The 20,061-nt window shown below is 39.6% G+C and overlaps 1 protein-coding gene across 12 annotated transcripts in view; it reads right to left on the bottom strand.

Annotated features, from left to right (window-relative positions):
• PHF14 (PHD finger protein 14) overlaps positions 1-20,061 on the bottom strand; it is a 128,203-nt gene that overhangs the window by 69,914 nt on the left and 38,228 nt on the right. For 11 of the 12 annotated variants that reach the window (XR_014000937.1, XM_081164432.1, XM_081164429.1 and 8 more), the window contains exons 14-16: positions 17,427-17,595; positions 7,781-7,831; positions 7,532-7,653 (exon numbers count right to left, since the gene is read on the bottom strand). Coding sequence is in view for 11 of the 12 variants with exons in the window: in XM_081164432.1 (XP_081020558.1) it covers positions 7,532-7,653; positions 7,781-7,831; positions 17,427-17,595 (342 nt within the window). In the remaining variant the exon portion in view is untranslated. The remainder of the gene's footprint in view (positions 1-7,531; positions 7,654-7,780; positions 7,832-17,426; positions 17,596-20,061) is intronic. The other variant, XM_081164437.1, reaches the window with a different exon arrangement.

Here is a 20,061-nt window from a genome sequence, read left to right on the forward strand (position 1 = left end):
CAGCAGTGCAGGCACTACTGCTGCCTGCTCTCCCCGGGCTTAATGTGGCAGATGAAGGATGATGGCATTTTCAGCAGACCACAGTGCAGTGATTTTAGTGGTTATCTGACTGAAACCGATGCTATGATTTAGAATAACTGCTCTGTTTATGTGCAGTGGTAAAAGTCACTTACTACACAATCCTGCAATGTCAACTCATTGCTTCCATTATATATTCTCTTAGCATAGTTTCATCGCAGATATGAAAGTCAGCGGGAATTAAAAGAAACTGCCTGCTACTTTTGCAGCTCCAGAGGGAAAGTATGCCACATTGAGAAGTTCATGAAAAGATGCAAAACATTAATGCCTCACACACAAGACTGTCAAGCCCAGATACTCTGTAATCGCTCGCTGCACTGGACTTTCAAATACTACTATTAGCACTTAAAAGGCAGTTCCCATATATTTTGCATCACATTTTAGCTATTTGTATCCCTCAAAAGAACTAAAAACAATTCACAAAACATGCCCATTTGCAGTTCTTTTAGCACTACACCCTGCGCACAGGCTTTTGGTAATATCAGAGTTAAACACCATCATTGTTAACACTACAAAGAATGTGCCTCCTGACATTACATAGAAACACACAAAGACTATATACTAATTCAAAAACATTGACCCATGTAGCTCGGTACTGTCTAGACTGACTACCCTCCAGAGTTTCAGACAATGGTCACTCCCTACCTTTAGGATATGCTGCTGATTGGACTTTCATTATACAATAAATATACCCCCAATTATATTTCTTAATAATAACACACATTCTTTATTATTATGCTCCAAAGAACCGCAAAAAAGAAACCAAAGTACAGCAGATATATATATATTTAACATTATTGATTTTATATTTAACATTATTGATTTTAACCTTACTATTTTGAGGCAGTGGGACACGGGTGGCGCTGTGGGTAAAACCACAGTGCCTAGGACTTGCTGATCGCATGGTCGGCGGTTCGAATCCCCGCGGCGGGGTGAGCTCCCGTCGTTCGGTCCCAGCTCCTGCCCACCTAGCAGTTCGAAAGCACCCTTAAGTGCAAGTAGATAAATAGGTACCGCTTTATAGTGGGAAGGTAAACGGTGTTTCCGTGTGCTGCGCTGGTGCTGGCTCGCCAGCTGCAGCTTCGTCACACTGGCCACGTGACCCGGAAGTGTCTTTGGACGGCGCCGGCTCACGGCCTCTTGAGCGAGATGAGCACGCAACCCTAGAGTCGGACATGACTGGCCCGTACGGGCAGGGGTATCTTTACCTTTACTACCTTATTTTGAGGCAGTATCTAAATTTATACTTCCCTGTGAAAACTAGCATAACATATGCTTATGCCACAATAAGGTTGCACTCAATTACTTATGTTTATTATAGATGTAATTTTAAAAATATGGATTGGATCCAGGCTTAGTCATGGCTAAATTCAGTCCCATTGATTTCTATGGGGCAATACTCTTAAGTCTTGATTCAAACTTAACAAATTTACTCTGGAAGCACTCTACTAAATGAACTAAAGTCTTGGGGGGGGGGTTGCATTAGTCAAACTTATAACTACCAGCATTTGTGCAAATTCACAGTCTTTCTACTAATTATACTGCAAGACCTAGATCCAAAGCAATAATGGAACTGTTTATGCCACCTGTTGGCATGGTCCAAATCCAAATACCACTTTCCCCCTCCCACATCCCAGGCGCTAGCAGAAGCCTGTTACATGAATGCCTATTGCTCAGATATCCAATTAATGCTATTTAATATGTTATTTATTGTTCAGAAGTATTTATTCCAAAGAACAAGAGACATCTATATTATCTAGTTTCCTGATGTTCAGAGATGCCTGCTTAGAATAGAGTTTTCCTTCTGCGGTTGAAAACTCTCTCTGTTCTTCCACAAGTTTTGTTGGCAAAGTGATATGCAGCAACGAAATAAATCAACCAAAGAAGCACATAGGTAGATGCTACATCAAAACAGAGTAGGGTACGAGCAGTAGGACAGGGACTTCTCAATGATAATAGAATGCTCCACAAAATGATTCATCTATAAATGTTGACAGCAGTAATAAACAAGGCCTTGGAGTGTTGTACACATTCACAGCAATGCTCATTCACAGCCATTAAAATGGATACACTTGCTTAAAAAATGTTATCTTAAGCAAGGCTACAGTATTCGTTTAAAATAACTCCATGGTGCTTTGACATTGCTCTAAGTTTATTTCCTTAGATATTCTTTAGTCATTTCTTTGTCACAAGTTTCCCTGTAGAACTTTATACTGCAATCCTTTGCATGTATGTAGTACTCTCAGATCAGAAAACACAGAAATAGTTAATGTGTATATTTGAAAGAGTCACACCCTTGCAGATAGCTGGGGGAGGGGGATCAGATATACAAGAGGTGGAGAACCTCCCCAACCCACCATCAGAGGGGTTGCAGTCCTTTAAAGGTAATGTCAGGAACTGCATGCAAGTGGTATGCATCGGCACCCCACCCTCATTCTTGTTCTCTCTCTCTCTCTCTCACACCCCCACACCCCCACACACCATCTTCTTCCATCCACAGTAACACACAAACACATCCTATGCATTCATTCATTTTCTCTCTCTACCACATCCAATCTGCTTTGGAGAAAACCTTCCATTGTGGAAGTTTCCTCCACAATGGAATTAGAAAGCTCTAGAGACCCAATCTGGACTGGAATCCTGGTGTGGAGGTAGAAGAGCATTAAACCTTTGTTCCCTGGGTCAGTCATCTGGATTGGACCTACTGCACTTACAATTTCCATTGGAAGAAAGAATGCAATCACTGCAATGGATTCTTTGGGGGCAATGCAATTTGCGGGTGCAGAAGCCAGATCTGTGCCAGGGCCACAGTGGTGGTAAACAGTTTTAAGCTCCTCTACCCCGCCATACCAGGATCCCATTCCAGATCAGGCCCCTATCACTTGAGATTTGCTGCTATTCCTCCTCTCTGCAGCCAGAGCAGAATGCAAAGAGGAGGAGGGTGGCGAGGAACAGAGGCTCCAAGCAAGGACTGCAATGGCCTACAGGCCGGCCAAAGGTTCCCCATCCTTGCCTAAAGCTGTACTGTCAAAAAGTTACAAAGAATCACACACAGCAGTATTCACTACTGCAATGGCAACCATCAATCAATATTTTGTAAGAAAAAGTGCTTTTAAATATTTCTATGAAAAATCAGTGGCAAGGATCCATATAATCAGGTGCACCTAAAATGGGACTTTAGATTTGTGTTTCTGAAATTGCAACCATCCATCCTTGCTTTGCCTCAGGGCAAATAACTTTAGAAACGGAGGGGACTTTTGAAAGCAGTTTGTGAAATGGCTTGGGTAGTGCTGGTTGGGAGTCTGCTCTTTAGAGGGAGAAGGTTTCAAATTCTGCAAAATTTTAGGCGAGCGCCTGGGATTGTCTAAAGCAGATGAATACGTTTCAGGTCTCTTTGATAAAGTATCAGATGGTTGAAGTAGTAGCCTCAGCATAATCCCCCCCCCAATCAAAATCTATAAAGCTCCTGTTTAAGCAATGATGGTCAAAATCCCTGGACTACCTACTACTCCTTCATACAGATAATATTAATGCAGCTTGAATGGTAGTGAATTAAATTAGCTTGTAACCCATATCACCCATGACAGATAGAATTAACTATAAAAAAGGAGAACACAACGACACTTTTTTTTTAAGGAAGCAAAACAAACTCTCAGACTGCTACATATAAACAGAATAGATTTAAAATGAAACTCTTTCCTAACTTAAAATTTCAATGTATGCATAAGCAATGCCCCAAATCATGTTTTAGTGACTGAAGTTCAACCCAAACAGGAAAATTCTGAGTTACTCAAAGAATGCCCTGTTACAAGAAAGAATGTCGCTAAAACTGCAGAGATGTTCTCATTGTCGCACAATTCTATCATGTAAAATGTGACGAGAATCAGTTGTTGCGGTAAATTTTAAATAAATAATAAAAAGAAATAAATTATGAAATAGGGGAAATGCTCAAACTTGTTAGTTTGACAAACCTTCAGAAGAAATGAAAATCTGTTACAGTGCGTAAGTCACCTATAATGAGGCCCTGTGAGTTCACTTTATATAATCTTGGCATATGGATCTAACATTTGAAAGGTGTTTGGATTGATCATAGAGACTGCAACAAGACACAAGGGAGAAGAGCAGCCTTACTGGTATTAAGATATAAATGCCATAACTAGCACCTTAAATTGCATTCTGTGGGCTAAAGAAAGACATCATAGACCTGGTGCATAATTGCATTGTTTCCAGGAGACCACTGTAGTATATTCTAGCTGCCAAGTAATGGGCCTAGAAGCATTGCAAGTCTGCATACTTGAACAACCAGTAGAGGCTGATCCCCATAAAAGAGGCCTGCTTCCCATTCACTCCAGGTCATGAGAGCTGCTGGTTAAAATAATTTCAAGCCTTGTTTAGATTCAGCTTCAGTAACCTCAGCCATATAATGCCTCCAATAATACATAAAGCACCATGAATGCATTTGCCTTCTTATACAAATAACGTTTCCAACAACTATATTGACAAAAACACAAATGAAAATATCACAATGTAACACAGGGAACAACCATCACTTAGTATTTTAGATGAACATAGAATCATCTTCTCATTCTCTCACAAGTTCAGAAGTCTCACACTGGGAACCACCAGCATTTAGGTTTATAAGAGCAACCTCCAAAGTTTCTTGGGAAGAAACTATTTTTAGCAGGTGAGCTTCAGCAATATGGTGAAGTTTTCACATGAGTCAAGGAGGCTTCTTAGGACAAAGGACCTGAATTGATTATATACATCCTCTTAAATACAGTCTGTTTCTGAGAAGCAAGATCAATTCAATCGATAATAGTTCTAGCCACTGCTGAGAGATAGAAGATATTCTTGTGACCCATTTTTTTAAAAAACAGTGCATTCTTAAAACAAAGGCACCCTACTGACAGATGGTGGAATTTTACTTCTGGCCAAAAGATATATATTTAATAACAAGCCTTGATGAAATAATAGGGCTTGTATTCCTACAGTATCAAACACTATCCTCCTGATGAAAAGGTGCGAGAAAGGAAAACTTAGAGGTGATTTTTATAGGATAACGAAGGCCGCCTATGTCTCAACTAAAAAGTGGACAAGTCAATTAAAAATCTGAGTTAGCTAAATTAGACAGTCATGTTGCATAAATCTATCTCTATAAGTCAAGGTGTTACAGACCGTTACATGGACTAAATCACTGCTGCACGCACTAATACTGACATGTATTTTCAGGCTGTGGTGTTCCAAAGCATACTGTCTGAAGTACAAAAGGTTTGTGCTGTAAAGTTTATACATAAACTCATAAATCCCCAGAGCAAACTTCTAGAGTTTATTAAAACACTGGGATTGAGAATAATGCAGAAAAGAATCACTTGATTCTCTTAGAAGTTTGAAGACTTCTAACAATCTTCCCCTTTTGGTTAAACTATGATGAGACACATGAAGGCAGCAAAAATAACACAAATGTCAACTTTTAGAACCACAGTATATTATCAAGGTGCTTTTAATAAAAGGCTCAGAAGGGCAGACATGTGGTGGCAGTTAATATGTGAAGGTATAGGATATCACGAAATAAATAAAAAAGAGGATTTAGCCTGACCTCACTGTAGCATCTAAAATCCTTGAGAGAAGCAAACTACAATGGGATTCATAATAGTTCTTCATTCTTCTTAGAACCCTCCAAACCTTGCACCCAAACAGAAGCAAACTATGCATAGTACTTGAATATTGTTCCAAGTTTCTTATTTGAGATAGTTCAGTAGAAAAGTGAAACACCACAGTTCAGTGTGCACGTGACACCAAACCAAATCATGACTTAACATGGACAGCAGCTGCATTACCCCTCCCCCAGTCCTGCTACTGCTGCACTGCTGTGAACTGCAGGCATAGGCAAACTTGGCCCTCCAGCTGTTTTGGGACTACAACTCCCATCATCCCTAGCTAACAGGACCAGTAGTCAGGGATGATGGGAATTGTAATCCCAAAACATCTGGAGGGCCAAGTTTGCCTATGCCTGGCTTAGTGTGTCCTCTTGAACTGGGCCTGTTTGTGTCCTTCAGACCCTAAGCTGTAAACCAAGTGGAAACTTAGGCTAGAGCTTGTGGTCCGTCTGAAGTGAGATAAAACCACAAGTCTGGGTTTAGATGATACACCAAACCAAGGCTCAGTGTAACAGCAGGAGCAAAGGAGCTGTGAACTCTTCTCCAGGAACCTTCACATTTGCATGTTAATGGTAGATAACAGTTTGGCTTAGTGTTGGGTATGAACTGGATCACAGATATCTTTTGGAGTTCAGTTAAGCTCACTTGCAGCTAAGTGGTCTCTTTTGTCTGCTCCTGGTTTGTATTCCTTCGCCTTTAAGGTTTACCTCCCAAGTCCCAGTAGCATCTCATTTGTGCTCCTGCAAGATCCTGGCCTTCATAGATGTTTAACAAAAAGTTCATGGCAAAACTAAGCAATCTTTTTGTTTCCTTACAGAAACGGTAAAAAGTAGTTCCCTGCTCAATGTATATTTTACAAGAGCCCATTTACAAGTTCTCTCATTTTAAAGATAAATTGAAATTTGGTAGCTGCTGCATTTTTATTGCATAACAAAAGCTAAGTCAGAATTTCATAAATCATTCCTTTTTCTCAGGGCAGACAAAAGGTCAGCTAATGAAGTTAAGAAGAAACCATCTGAGTATTATTCTTCAACACCTACAATTCATTAAACCAGGGGTGTCAAACTCAAATTCACCGGGGGCCGCACCGCCGCTAGAGGGCAGACGTTCTCTGGCTTGTAGGCGGCGGCTACACGGGCCACATGACGAGGTCTCTTGGCGGCCGGCGGCGGCTACACGGGCCACAAGACGAGGTCTGGCGGGCCGGATTCGGCCCGCGGGCCTTGTGTTTGACACCCGTGCATTAAACAATCACAACACCTTCTTGATTTGAATTCAGAATCACAAAGTATACCCTGTAACATTTTAACAGCTCATCAGAAGAATACACAACATGAGGCATTTTCCAGATTGCACAAAGATAAAACATTTGGAAATATTTAAGAAAAGGGCACAATGATCTTTGTATCTTATGAATGAAGCAAAGTGAACTTCAAAAAACTTTCATGGTAGAGGCTCAGAAGGTGAAGATTGATAGCTGTCAAAATGGGTGCCTTGTTTACCTTTGTAACCCATTATAGAATCCTGGTAACTCACCCTGACAAAAGAAAATTAATTCCCTTTTGTTAGGAAAACATTACTCTAGTTACTTACATTTAAATCCACAGGATAAAGTTATGTGGCAAGTCAATAAATGGATCAAACCACTGTTTCTGAAGCAATGCTTCCCTCAATTTAGATTATTTTTTTTATAAAAAAAGTTCTGTATTAAGAGGTCATTCATTACAGCCACAATGAGAAAGTGATGAAGATGAAACTTTAATCCACTCTGGAAAAGGTCAGAGCATCAAACCTACCTGACTAGATTTTCATTATCCCCTGTTCCCTTACATGTGGCACATTCGGTTCTTAAATCTTCAGACTTAGGCTTCTTCTGTACTACAGACTGCCTCTGCCTTCTTTCTCTAGGAATACGTTCCTATCAATAGATGAAAACAGAAAAAGGTGGAAGAAGAGCACAAGACTTATTCAGCAACATTATTCATTTAAATGTCAACATTTTCACAAATTTAACTGAAAATAAATTAATTTCTCAAAATTCCAACCTCAGGTTTTTCCTCTTCGGGAATGTAGCTTCGTTTTCGTCCTCGAGTTCTCTAAAAGTAAGCATATTTTAAAATTAATGACATTCAAGCGGAACAGAACAAACCTAGACACCAAGCATGCATGACCTGCCCGTTGTTTCATCTATTTGTGGAATTTAGGGGTGAGTACCAATCACTATGGTGAGTACCATAGACAAAATGGCACAGGTGAGGTATCAGCAGGCTTGAGTGAAACCCCAAAATCTGTAGAAGTATCAAAAATCTTATGGGGGGAAATATAAGGAGGAAGGGAAACAGTCCAATGAAGACTGGGTTTGCTCAGCAACCACAGAACACTGAAAAAGTTGGAAAAGAAAAAAAAAGGGGGAAGTGGAATCAGTTGGCTGGGAATGGCTAGCGAAGAGGAAGATGTGTCTGCTTCATCCTAGAATATTACTAGATCTTCTAATGCATCAGGAGAGACATTCACACAAACATGTATCTTACATGTGTGTATTCGCTACAGGCTAATTTTGGGGAATTAGCAGTATTACTCCTCACTGAAACTTTTTTTGGAGATGACTGCATGCACATGAAAAGAACTGTATTGGTTTTGATAACCTTGCTTAATTTGGGGGATTTAGAACAGACCAACCTAAGTGTGCTTGCTCCAGAAAGCCAGAAATAATTGCTGCAATTCTAACATTTTATTTGTAAATGAATAAAGGTTTAAAGGTGGTAACTTGCCAATATAAAACAATTTAGAAGTTACAAAAGCAGCCTTGCAGATTTGACATACCACAACAGAAACAACACAGAAAAGAATGGATTAATAATACATATTGCCTGAGCCATATACTTAAATGTTACTTGAAAGATACAGTGGTACCTCGGGTTACAGACGCTTCAGGTTACAGACTCCAATAACTCAGAAATAGTACCTAAGGTTAAGAACTTTGCTTCAGGATGAGAACAGAAATCGCGCGGCGGCAGCAGGAGGCTGCATTAGCTAAAGTGGTATCTCAGGTTAAGAACAGTTTCAGGTTAAGAACGGACCTCCAGAACGAATTAAGTTCTTAACCCGAGGTACCACTGTATTGGGAAGAGACTAAAGGTGGAGAGCTGCCTAACAGGGATTCATGAGGCAGAGTCTTAAAGATCCAGCTTTGCTTTGGGGGAAACAAAAGAACCAAGAAGGGGGGAAAGGTTACATGTATAGTATAGGCAACCTCTGATTTCCACGGGGGTTGCATTCCGGGTCACTGTGCACTTGCCTGAAATTTAAACACCCTGTTCCGCCCCAGGTCCCATTCCACCCTTTTAGTGACATCTTTTGTTACGTTTCTGGGTTACTTCTGGGTTCAGTATTGTGCGTGTGTGAACAATTGCATACATATTAGTCATGCCTAAAATTGGGGCTGCCTGTCGCAGAAATCCTGTTTTACAACAACTAGGTAAGAGTAAGACTGGGAAGATACAGGAGATGAACAGGACATGAATCTGGCAGTGAATTCTGAATCTGAAAACTAAGATGTGCTGGCAGCCTATATTTTGTAATCATTAACACTTTAAATTATCTTTCTGCTAATAGACAGAGTACTTTGTCCCCTGAGATTCTGGCAAAAACAGTTCATATGCCTAAACAGAGAAGAGGGCCAAACTGTGATGTAAGAGCATTGATCACTTTGTGCCATTATCACTCCATTCCAGCTTTGGTATGCTTCCTAAAAGATGTGCAACCAGTTGATGGCAACATGCATACATTCATGTCTCCAATCAAAAAATCAACAAGGTATTTCATTTGCTTGGTAGCCTTCCCATAATCTGGATAAAAAATACTGTGTGACAAAACCACCTCTATACTGCAAAAGCTTAATACTCTATTTATTTCAGAAATAGTAAGCTATGCTTTCCAAATCAATCTTTAAGTACCTGCTCAGCTTAAGGTACTTAAATACCATTAAAAACATTTTAAGCAGCAAGAATTAGCCCCCGCCCCCCGTCAAACCCACACAGTGTGTGCTGAAGACACACTAACTGTTTTAAGATACTAAGGGTCTGATAGCTGGTAGATATTGCCTGTTCTTATCTTCTTGTAGGGAAGAGAAAAGAACCAATAGTTTATAAATATCTCCAATGCCTAAGATGTATCTTATGTATATATGTATATATAGTACAAACACATGCCAAATTTATGGCTTTTAAAAAACTTCGTACCAACATAAAATGATTTTCCCACCCCCAAAATAAAAGAGGTGGATTGGTGGGCTCTTGTCTCATGGGGTTCACATATAAAATGCTTACAAAACATTAGTGGAGACTGCATTATTATGTCTACGTTGATTAAATGTATTCCTTATACATGAAACAATTAACAATGAAACTCATAAAGGGTACATATAGTTGGCTGCACATGCATGCCTTGAAAATTTACGCCACCAGTTGCAAATGCACCTCTTGAAAATTCTGTGAGACATTAAGTGCAAAAAGTGCCTCTGAACTAGGGGAATTCCAATTGTTCAATGTTAACTAGGGCAATTAAAGCAAGCCCTATTGTCAAATTATACAGCTTTAAATTGATGCAGACTGAAATGCATACAAAGACTGATGCCAACAGCTATTGGCAGACAGTCCTGAAGCATACTAATTATATAACAGCATTAAAAGACATATGGAAATACCAAAACTTTTTAAAAAATATATATAAAACAAGCAAGCATGGAAAACAAATTGTTGATTCAAGCACTCCATTTATAAAAATGGAAATCTGCAACATATTTCAGCAAAGTGCAACACCATCTGCTTTCATTGGCCACTAGCATACAGCAGATGGAACGGTTATCATACCAGAAGAGGCAACTATTTCTGCCAATTGGTGGTGCAACATAATTTAATTTAGTTTACACTTACAATGTCAAGGAAAGGAAACCAACTAAAAAGCATGAAAGGGCTCAGCGAACCAAAACAACATTCCTTAAGTTTGCAGATCAAGCAAACAAGTCACATCCAGAAGTCCAGATTGAGATAAATGAGCAATCTTTTTACATGGCAATATTAATAGCACCATTCAGTGAACAATAAATCTATTTCACAACATTATAAAAAGCTTGATCAACCCTGGTCAAGAGTGCATGTACTCTGGTATCTTGTCTGACAGAGATCATTTCTGGACACTGAAGGAAAACGATTATGCATTATTATGAAACTTCAATCTTTATCCATCACTTCCAGACGATGGCGATTTATGTTCAAAAATGTTCTTCACTAGAAGTGCTATGCCCTTCTCTCAGTTGACACTCCTTTCAATTAGCTCTGCTGGTCATTTCTAGAACCTATTTACTTGCCAATATCAGAACCTGATTGCTGTAAAAGGAATTATCTAGAAGTTTTAAACCAGTAGCATATAAAATGAGGGGTCCTCTAAAATTAGCATTATGTAAAATAGTAAGTACCACCCAATGTATATTTCAAATAATTTATTATTTCTTATGAACATACTTTCACACACTAAAACTTACCCCAGGGATGCTTCAGAATTTTGTTTGGTCCATATTTTTTAAAGTAAGCAGACCCGCTTCACATCTCCTGGACTGTAACTTATTTAAATTTTGATTTTCACACTTTCCAAATTTTAAGACATACTTCTCAGTTCTAAAAATATGTCAAAATGCGTATTTTAGGGTAAAACACATTGGGCAAGATTATGATTTTTAATCAGTTTTTTAAAAGACACCATTTGCAGATTTATGCAGAAACAGAGCAGAAGATTCCAGGGGGTTGGACTAGATAACCCTCAGGGTCCTTTCCAACTCTACAATTCTATGATTCTACGAACAGACTTATGAATGAATACATAAGTGCTTTACATGTAGAAGGTTCCAGGGTTTATCTCTGGCATACTAGTTACAATAATCAGGGTAGCCGGTGAAGCAAAATACCTCTATTGGGAACTCTGGAGAGTTGCCACTAGTCACAGTAGAGGGGACTAGGCTAGACAAATTATGATGATGATTGTTTACATGTCCAAATGGCTTCTAAGTGGTTCACAACTATAAAAACAATTATAAAATCCATACATAATTAAAATACACAATAAAACAGTTCAATCAAAGCATTAAAACATTCTTAATTAAAACCTGTAATAAAACAAGTCAGTTAAATTAAAACAATTAAAAAACAATTTAAACAATGAGATCAGAAGGTCAAATTTAGGAGAATGCTTGCCTAAAGAGGTGTGTTTTCAAGAGCCGTCAGAATGCCAATACTGATGGAATTTCAGGAGGGAGGATATTCCACAAAACTGGTTTCACCAGTGTAAAAAATCCATCCAAAAGCCTGTAATCAGCAGGGCCCTAGCAAAACAGAATTCTATTTACTGATCTTAATGTCATCAGTAAGCAATGGAAGAGAACATGGTTTTTCAGGTAACTTGATGTGCAGTTATTTAGGGCTTTCTATGTAAGTAGCAGGACCTTAAAACTGGCTCAGTAGCAAATAGGCAGCCAGCGCAGTTCCCTCAGCACTGGTGTGACATGTCCCCAATAAAGAGCACCACTCACCATCTGGACGCCACTAGTTACAGCCTCCAGGTCAGCTGCAAGGAAAGACTCATGTAGAGTGCATTACAATAGTCCAAAGTATGTATCACAGTGGCCAGATTATGCCTGTCCAGTAAAGGATGCAGCTGACACATCAGCCCAAGCTGGTGACAGGCGTTCTTCAGCAGAGGCCACTTGGGTCTCCATGGACAAAGATGGTTCCAAGATCACTCCTAAGGTGTATACTTGTGCCTTCAGAGGGAGTAGAACCCATCTAGAACAAGCAAACTCTCGGTTTCACTGATGTGGTTTAAAGGAAAGCAGAGAAGTATGTTTGGCACCAGCTGGGCTGCAGGAGTTGCCAGAGGAAGGCATACAAGGCACCACCCAACCATCTTAGGAACTCCACTCTGGATTTGTAAAGGGTATACTCTTTAGCCTTTTCTTCCCCCAAAGGTGTCCCACAAGGCAGCAGGGGTTTAGGATGTTTTCCTTCTCCTAGATGAGCGACTTTCCCAGGTTGACGAGCCCCACCTGCCCCTCACCTCCCTCTACGGTACGTACAGAAGCTGCTTTCTTGACTGTTGGATCCACAATTGGTCTTATCCGCTCAATCGACGAGAGCCTGTCTTCGCATGTACAGTGGTACCTTGGGTTAAGAACTTAATTCGTTCTGGAGGTCTGTTCTTAACCTGAAACTGTTCTTAACCTGAAGCACCGCTTTAGCTAATGGGGCCTCCCACTGCCGCTGCGCCGCCGGAGCATGATTTCTGTTCTCATCCTGAAGCAAAGTGCTTAACCCGAGGTACTATTTCTGGGTTAGCGGAGCCTGTAACCTGAAGCGTATGTAACCCGAAGCATATGTAACCCGAGGTACCACTGTAGTGGAGGTCCCTACCTCACTGAGGGTTTGAGAACCTTCACTTGGTTTAGCTGCCCAGTCAAAGCTGTTCCAAGGGTTTGGCCACTGTTGCATGCTGACAGCTTCTAGTAGCCACAGGTGAGCAATAAGTGCCCTAGTCCAACCTTAGAAAACCACATACCAATGGGTGCTGCCTGTTGTTTCTTCATTGAAAAAGCCCTGGTTTACAATGCTGTATAGATTTCTTCAAAACTAATTCTCCCATTTCTCATACCATTTCACATTGATCCATAGTGTTTTAGCAGATCAAGGAGCATCCTCCAAGGACCATACAATGCAAGTACAGAGGGGTTGGTGGCAACTTAATGGTCCTATTAGCAAACAGACAAGCACAACTCTCTGTGTCTGTCAAGCTGGCAGTATTTCTGCCAATTAGAGAGAGAGCTCCTTTGCTTCTTTTTGGAAAGTCATTATGGACAACTGAACATTGCTTATAATGTAAACCTTCTAACATAGATCAGCTCTATAAAACAGTCTTTCTGCTGCTAAAATGGTGTGCATTTTTTTAATGGTTGGTCAAGCCTAAAATCAGCCAGAGACAAGCTGTTAACCCCAATATATGTAAGGAAATTAGGTAATTGGTTTCAGACATCTCCAAAGCCTATCCACTGTCGAGAAAGATGCTGTTAGGGTTTCTTTTCCTTGGGAAGATAGTGGGACTTTTCTTTATTATTTTAAGAAACCCCCTCACCAAAAAATCATGTCAGTTATCAATCTGCCAAAATTACAATGCAGTGAAAGGTATTTATTTAAAGCTTGGTCTTTGAATGGCTAGCTAAACTTTAATCGCATTTTAAAGCTGTTTTAATTATGATGGTGAAATTTGAATTACCCCCTTTTACTGTTTTATTGCCTGTGTTTGATCGACACTTTAGCCACTTTAGCATTTACATGGTGAGCTAGAAATTTAGTGAATAGAAAAGTGGAGGGCATTCATGTTTTAGAATGCGAAAGTGTAGGACAGTTGGGAGCTGGACATACTGTCTCCAGCAACTTGCCTACCTCAGCTGATTGCATAAGTTGAAACTGATCCTACACCTCACCCTCAATAATGGCACTGGGTACTTCAACTAGAGTCGTAAGAAGTGCAGAGTCAACATCACTCTGAAGTTGAGAGACTTTATCTTCAAAGTGAGTAGCCAGTTGGTCACATCAGATCTTTTGAGTGTTCCAGCAATCCCTTCCCCAGTGGGAATCAGTAACCTAAGGACCATCTAAAATAACTCTGCTAGTCAGCTACAAGATGCAATGCAAGCTGTAAAATTAGCCTTTTTTACAGCCTAAAAATACTGAAAATATTCACACCTGCTAAAGCTCATCAGCCTGATCTGCCACCCTCCATCCGCCCCAATTTAGATTTTTGCTTTAGGGTCATAGTTTTAGCACCTGGTAGTTTTATATTTCTTTAATTAAAATCAAATGTAATTAATTCAGACTTGCATCATGAAAACTTTGACCATCTGTGGAAGGCTTTTCATCTACCACTGCCCTTGGGTTGACATACTAAAGATATATTACTATGTCTTGTAGCTTGTTCTCCAGTTATAACCAAGACTGTTTCTAAAAGGATAATTTTAAAGTCGGAGTAAGAAATGTAAACCTGAGTTTACATGGAGGGATTTCTTGACTGTGATCCCCATTTATGAAGGTTCTCTCTAAGAGACTCAACCTAGTGCAGACTCTTGATGTCCTTTTGGCACCACACAATGACTTTTTGATTTTCCCAGACACTTATTTATATCTGTGGAAGAATTGTTTTAACTGCTGCTTTCATTCTGCTCTTTCTTCACTATTATATTTATTTATTATCTGGTGATTTTATTGTTTTAAGTGTGAAATAAAAGCGAATAAAACATAAAAATGGTTTTTAAAATTTGATTTATGAATGAAAGAAGGATATTCAATGATAAAGAGCAAAAGTGTCAGGTCAAAGAGGATCAAAAAGATAGACAGTAGGTGGCACACTTGAACAGTTCTTGAGCAGCTTACCAATATCAGGACCAATCAAAATTTTGGAACTTTATTTCCATTTCGGGAAGAAAAAAATGGATAGCTATGGGCTGGGCAAGGCAGTGCTAACAAAGAATGTTACAACTGGTAAGATTAGAGAGGTCAATGTTGCTCCTACTCTGAGCAAACTCATTGAAAACAATGTACATGCCTAATGTACACTGTACGTTCAATGTAAACACATCAAAATTAATGAACCTGCTATTGACTACAACCAAAAGTTTCTACTTCAAACTTAAAATTAAGTAGCAATAATAAAATAAATGATACAAATGAAACAAAAAATATGGGATGGGGAATTGACTGAAATGCAGTTTGTGTAAATAATTGCAATATAATGGAATAAATGGAAGAGATATTCAAGTATAGGCAAGACTGGCAGTTGTCATACCACGTAAGCAAAGGAAACACAGATTTTTGAAATTTCAACAAATATGCTGTAGTGAAAAGTTTGTTCATACTTCAATGTCTGGAGTTGGCATTTTGCTACTTAAATTCATCTAACTCATCTGGCTAGGGCAAGAACAAATGGCAAGTGTTTTTGCAATTATCTATGTATATTTCACACACACACACACACACTAATAATATTGTTTTGACAAAATGCACTCCTTAATTATGAGGGCTTGCTCTTTGTTTTGTTTTTTAAAGAGGTAGAACACAAATTGCTTTTTTATCCAGAACAGTACTCCCTCTTCTTAAACGGAAACACAGAATGCTGTCATGCATTAATAAAGGCAATATAAACAGTACTGGACGGAGAACGTTTTCTATAAAATAGCACTTAATCACCCACAGCAGGCCACAGTCTACACAGAGAAGGTTAATCTTGTCAAGGCAAGCAAACCACACAAGCATCCCAGAACGAGGGATTTAAGTGACTCAAGTTTATTGTCTAACTTTGACAAGCTGCTGCGGTAAGACCTCATTAAAAATAGATTAGTTACAGCATACATAACATGTTTGCCACAAGACAAATTTACTGGATAAATATAAAAATTCTCTCATACACCTTTGTCTCAGAGGATCGGAACAAAGTTTGCAAAAGCATCAAGTAACTTTGCCATTAGAGAGGGAAGCAAACCCTCCCAACATTCTATGTCCCAGGCAAGCATGTCAGCGTTCGAGAGAGGTTAGGAACAAACAGCCCCCCAAACCCATTCTATTGAAAATGCGTCCACCCACTACTCTGAAATAATTTGCTTCTTCAAAGAAGCACAGGCATGACTTACCCAGCCAAGTAAATGTAAGCACAGAAGGAGGTATCCAACTGTGGTGTCCTGTTTGTGCAAGCGGAACTTCGCCACCTCCCAAGCAGCCCCAAAGTATTTTTCAGAGGGCCAGTGGACAAAGGAAGGGGAATCCAATTGTGTCCACTAGTATGGCACTGGATCCCACCCAGAAGCATTTTCTCAAGAAGAAAGTGTCTTGCAATTCCTCCACATTCATAGGCGTGGCAGAATACAGTGGTACCTCTGGTTATGAATGCTTCTGGTTACGCACACTTCAGGTTACGAGCTCCGCTAACCCGGAAGTAGCTGCTCCTGGTTGCGAACTTTGCCCCAGGATGGCAACGGAAATTGCGCGTCAGAGGCATGCACGCAGCGGGAGGCCCCATTAGCGAAAGCACGCCTCAGGATAAGAACAGTTTCAGGTTAAGAATGGACCTCCAGAACAAATTAAGTTCATAACCAGAGGTACCACTGTAAATTTTGAGCACACGTATTCATATGTATAGACATTTGCATGGCCTACTTTTGACACATGACCATCTCAGAACACAGAGCAGTGACCCTTGTATGAAAGTGCTGTTGCATTAATATTTATTAGAATGTGCAGAACGGAAGTCTGGACATGCAACATTTAAGGGCATTTATTCCTTACCACTAGAAATTCGTTAAGGAACCACTTTATGAGTTTTAACGTTTTTAAATATGCTTATTTGCTGCCACCCTCCGCAAACTTTAATAGTCAAAGATATATAAAATAAACCTAAAAATAAAATATTCAGGGTATTTTATGTTTCATAGCTGAAGCAAGTATCTGATGTCTAACATGTTTCACATGTCTTTGGGGGAAAAGCTAGAACATAATAAATTACATTCATCTTTCACATAGAGGTTCTTGGCACTTAAAAAAAATAAAAATTAAAAAACAGGAGACAGATTTGTGCCGCTCTGACCGAGCTGTCATTTACCGTGTTTCGGAGAGGAATCTTCTTTGGTTCTGGGGGTACATCCTGTGGAACAAATTTCACTGGCTCCTTAATCTGTCTCCTTGATCGCTTAGTTCCATCTGGTAAAGTTTCCATGGCAATGTCGGCTTCCATGTCACTGCTACCTGCTTGGTCGCACTCTGAACACTGCCTGGGAGGACAAAAAAAAAAATCAAACTCAAGACAGCAGCTGCTAAAGCAAAATAAGAGCATGCAGGCTGAAAAGCAAGAGCGAAAGACCGAAAAGGGTAATTCTTACAGTGTAAAAGAGCCCCAAATACAAAGAGAAAGACTTATACATGCAACAAGACTTTTGCTTCTCTGAATGGTACATCCCATGATACCAAAAGCTACTACTTACACTCAAGTTTAAAAACAGCTTGCACAGGAGTGTTTGGGGTGAGGGGAGAAGAGGGTTGTTTGGGGGAAAATAGCTTAACTCTGTCCTGTGCTCTGGGGTTCCAAGCCACGGTACATGTATAGAGGTATACCGTATATATCACTCAGCAAGACTCTTCTCCATCTTCCACCATTAAAGGATCCAGTAGCCAACATTCATTGGAAACAGAATTGCTTCGCAGAGGGGGGAATCAATTAATTACTTCAAAAAGGCAATCCTATGCAAACGGACTAATGATGAGATATCATTTAGCATAAATCCAGAGCTTGCTGCAAAGACGTTTGGGGGCAGTCCCTATCAGCAACACTTTAGTCACACATAAAAGTCTCCTAGAATACACAGTGGTGCCTCGCAAGACGAAATTAATCCGTTCCACGAGTCTCTTCGTCTAGCGGTTTTTTCGTCTTGCGAAGCAACCCTATTAGCGGATTAGCGCTATTAGCGGTTTAGCGGCTATTAGCGGTTTAGCGGCTATTAAAGGCTTAGCGGATTAGCGGCTAAAAGGCTATTAGCGGCTTAGCGGATTAGAAAAAGGGGGGGAAGCGGAAAAAAATCGGAACACTTCCAAGACGTTTTCGTCTTGCAAAGCAAGCCCATAGGGAAAATCGTCTTGCGAAGCAGCTCAAAAACGGAAAACCCTTTCGTCTAGCGGGTTTTCCGTCTTGTGACGCATTCGTCTTGCGGGGCACCACTGTACTTAAGAAAATTAATTCAGACAAAGATGCTTTTGGAACGAATATTTTAAGCATTCCTGCTGTAATTTGCAAATGTTAATCGATTATTGTTTCTGAACAATTGCACTCATAGAAAACATTGAGACTACAAGCCTATGTCAATAATGCCTATCAACTAGAGTCCACATTTTACTCTACAGGTGAATAAAGCAGAAATTCTGCTGTACCTTAACTATTAAACCCTTTTTTATTTTTTTGCAGGAGCTAGGAGACACTATTAATCTGCTACAAACCCCTTCAGTTTGCAATCCTAAAGCTTCCACTAGAGAGTAGGCCCCAATGGATTCAGTGCATATTCATTCTGAGTAAACATATTTAGAATTGGGGTAACTGGAAATCAAAGTAATAAAATAAAATAAAAGCAAAACCTGAGGCCCTCTCTGCCACAAAGTAAATTAAGGCCTATGTTGGTATTAACCTGTGGCATAAAGAACCTATTTCCTAATATAGTTGAAATGGCCTCTTTAAAATGACAGACAGAATACAGTGGAAAATGGCCCGATTTGACTGTGTCTGCACTCAGAATTGCTCTCTTGTATTATCCACTTATATAGTTTCCATTGCTAACAGAGCATTTGACTTGCATTGCTGGTGCCTTCTCATGCACACATATGTAATACACAATTCCTTTTTCTCATGCTTTCATTCATGAGGCCTGGAAAAGTTATGCTGTCTATGGAACCTGTGAAAAGAAGTCAATCTTCCTAAATTGACTTTTAAAAAAATGTATATTAAAACCCACGTTTCCAAGGATTGTTACAGCTACATAATGCAAGCATGAAATGAATAAAGTAAAGAAGAAGCTGTGAACAAGGAAAGGGAGAACACAAACCATTGAATCGTTTTACATGTGATGACAAATCCTACAATTTATAGAGATTCCTGCACATATTACATTCAGCTATAAATTTTAGCATTTTCATTCTTCCCCAATACAAAGCGGTTACAATCATATATGTACCATGTTAGGGCAATGACATACAAGCTTATTGGCCTCCCAGCCCAGAAATCCAATTAGGAAATGTGTCAGTTTGCAAACGGCCACCAACAACCACTATCACCAACTTCAACCCAAATTCTATCAATAGTAAAAAAAAAATAATAATGATTTTTTTTTAAATGGTACTACATACTAGATAATAATGAACAGAGCTGATGTTCCAGGGGTTAATGGGAGTAACATTTGAAACACCAGGTGTACTACAAACAGCAGGGACAATGTTCTGTTGTACTTAACACACATAGTTATACATTCTTTCTACTGATCTTGAAGAGAATTTACAAAGACATATCTAAAGATGAAAAGGATGCAATCAATAAGGCTCTGTTTCTCTTTTAGAATCGTATCTCACTGAATATACCCTAGCTAAATTAAAAAGGAAAGACAAGTTTGTGATCCGAAGTCTAGCTGAAGCATGAAATTCATAGCAAACACATGCCAGCTTTTTGAAAGAAAAGTCTTGCTACCTCCCCCTGACCTATT

This window comes from Podarcis bocagei, assembly GCF_964188305.1.
Source record: "Podarcis bocagei genome assembly, chromosome: 12".
Classification (NCBI taxonomy): domain Eukaryota; kingdom Metazoa; phylum Chordata; class Lepidosauria; order Squamata; family Lacertidae; genus Podarcis; species Podarcis bocagei.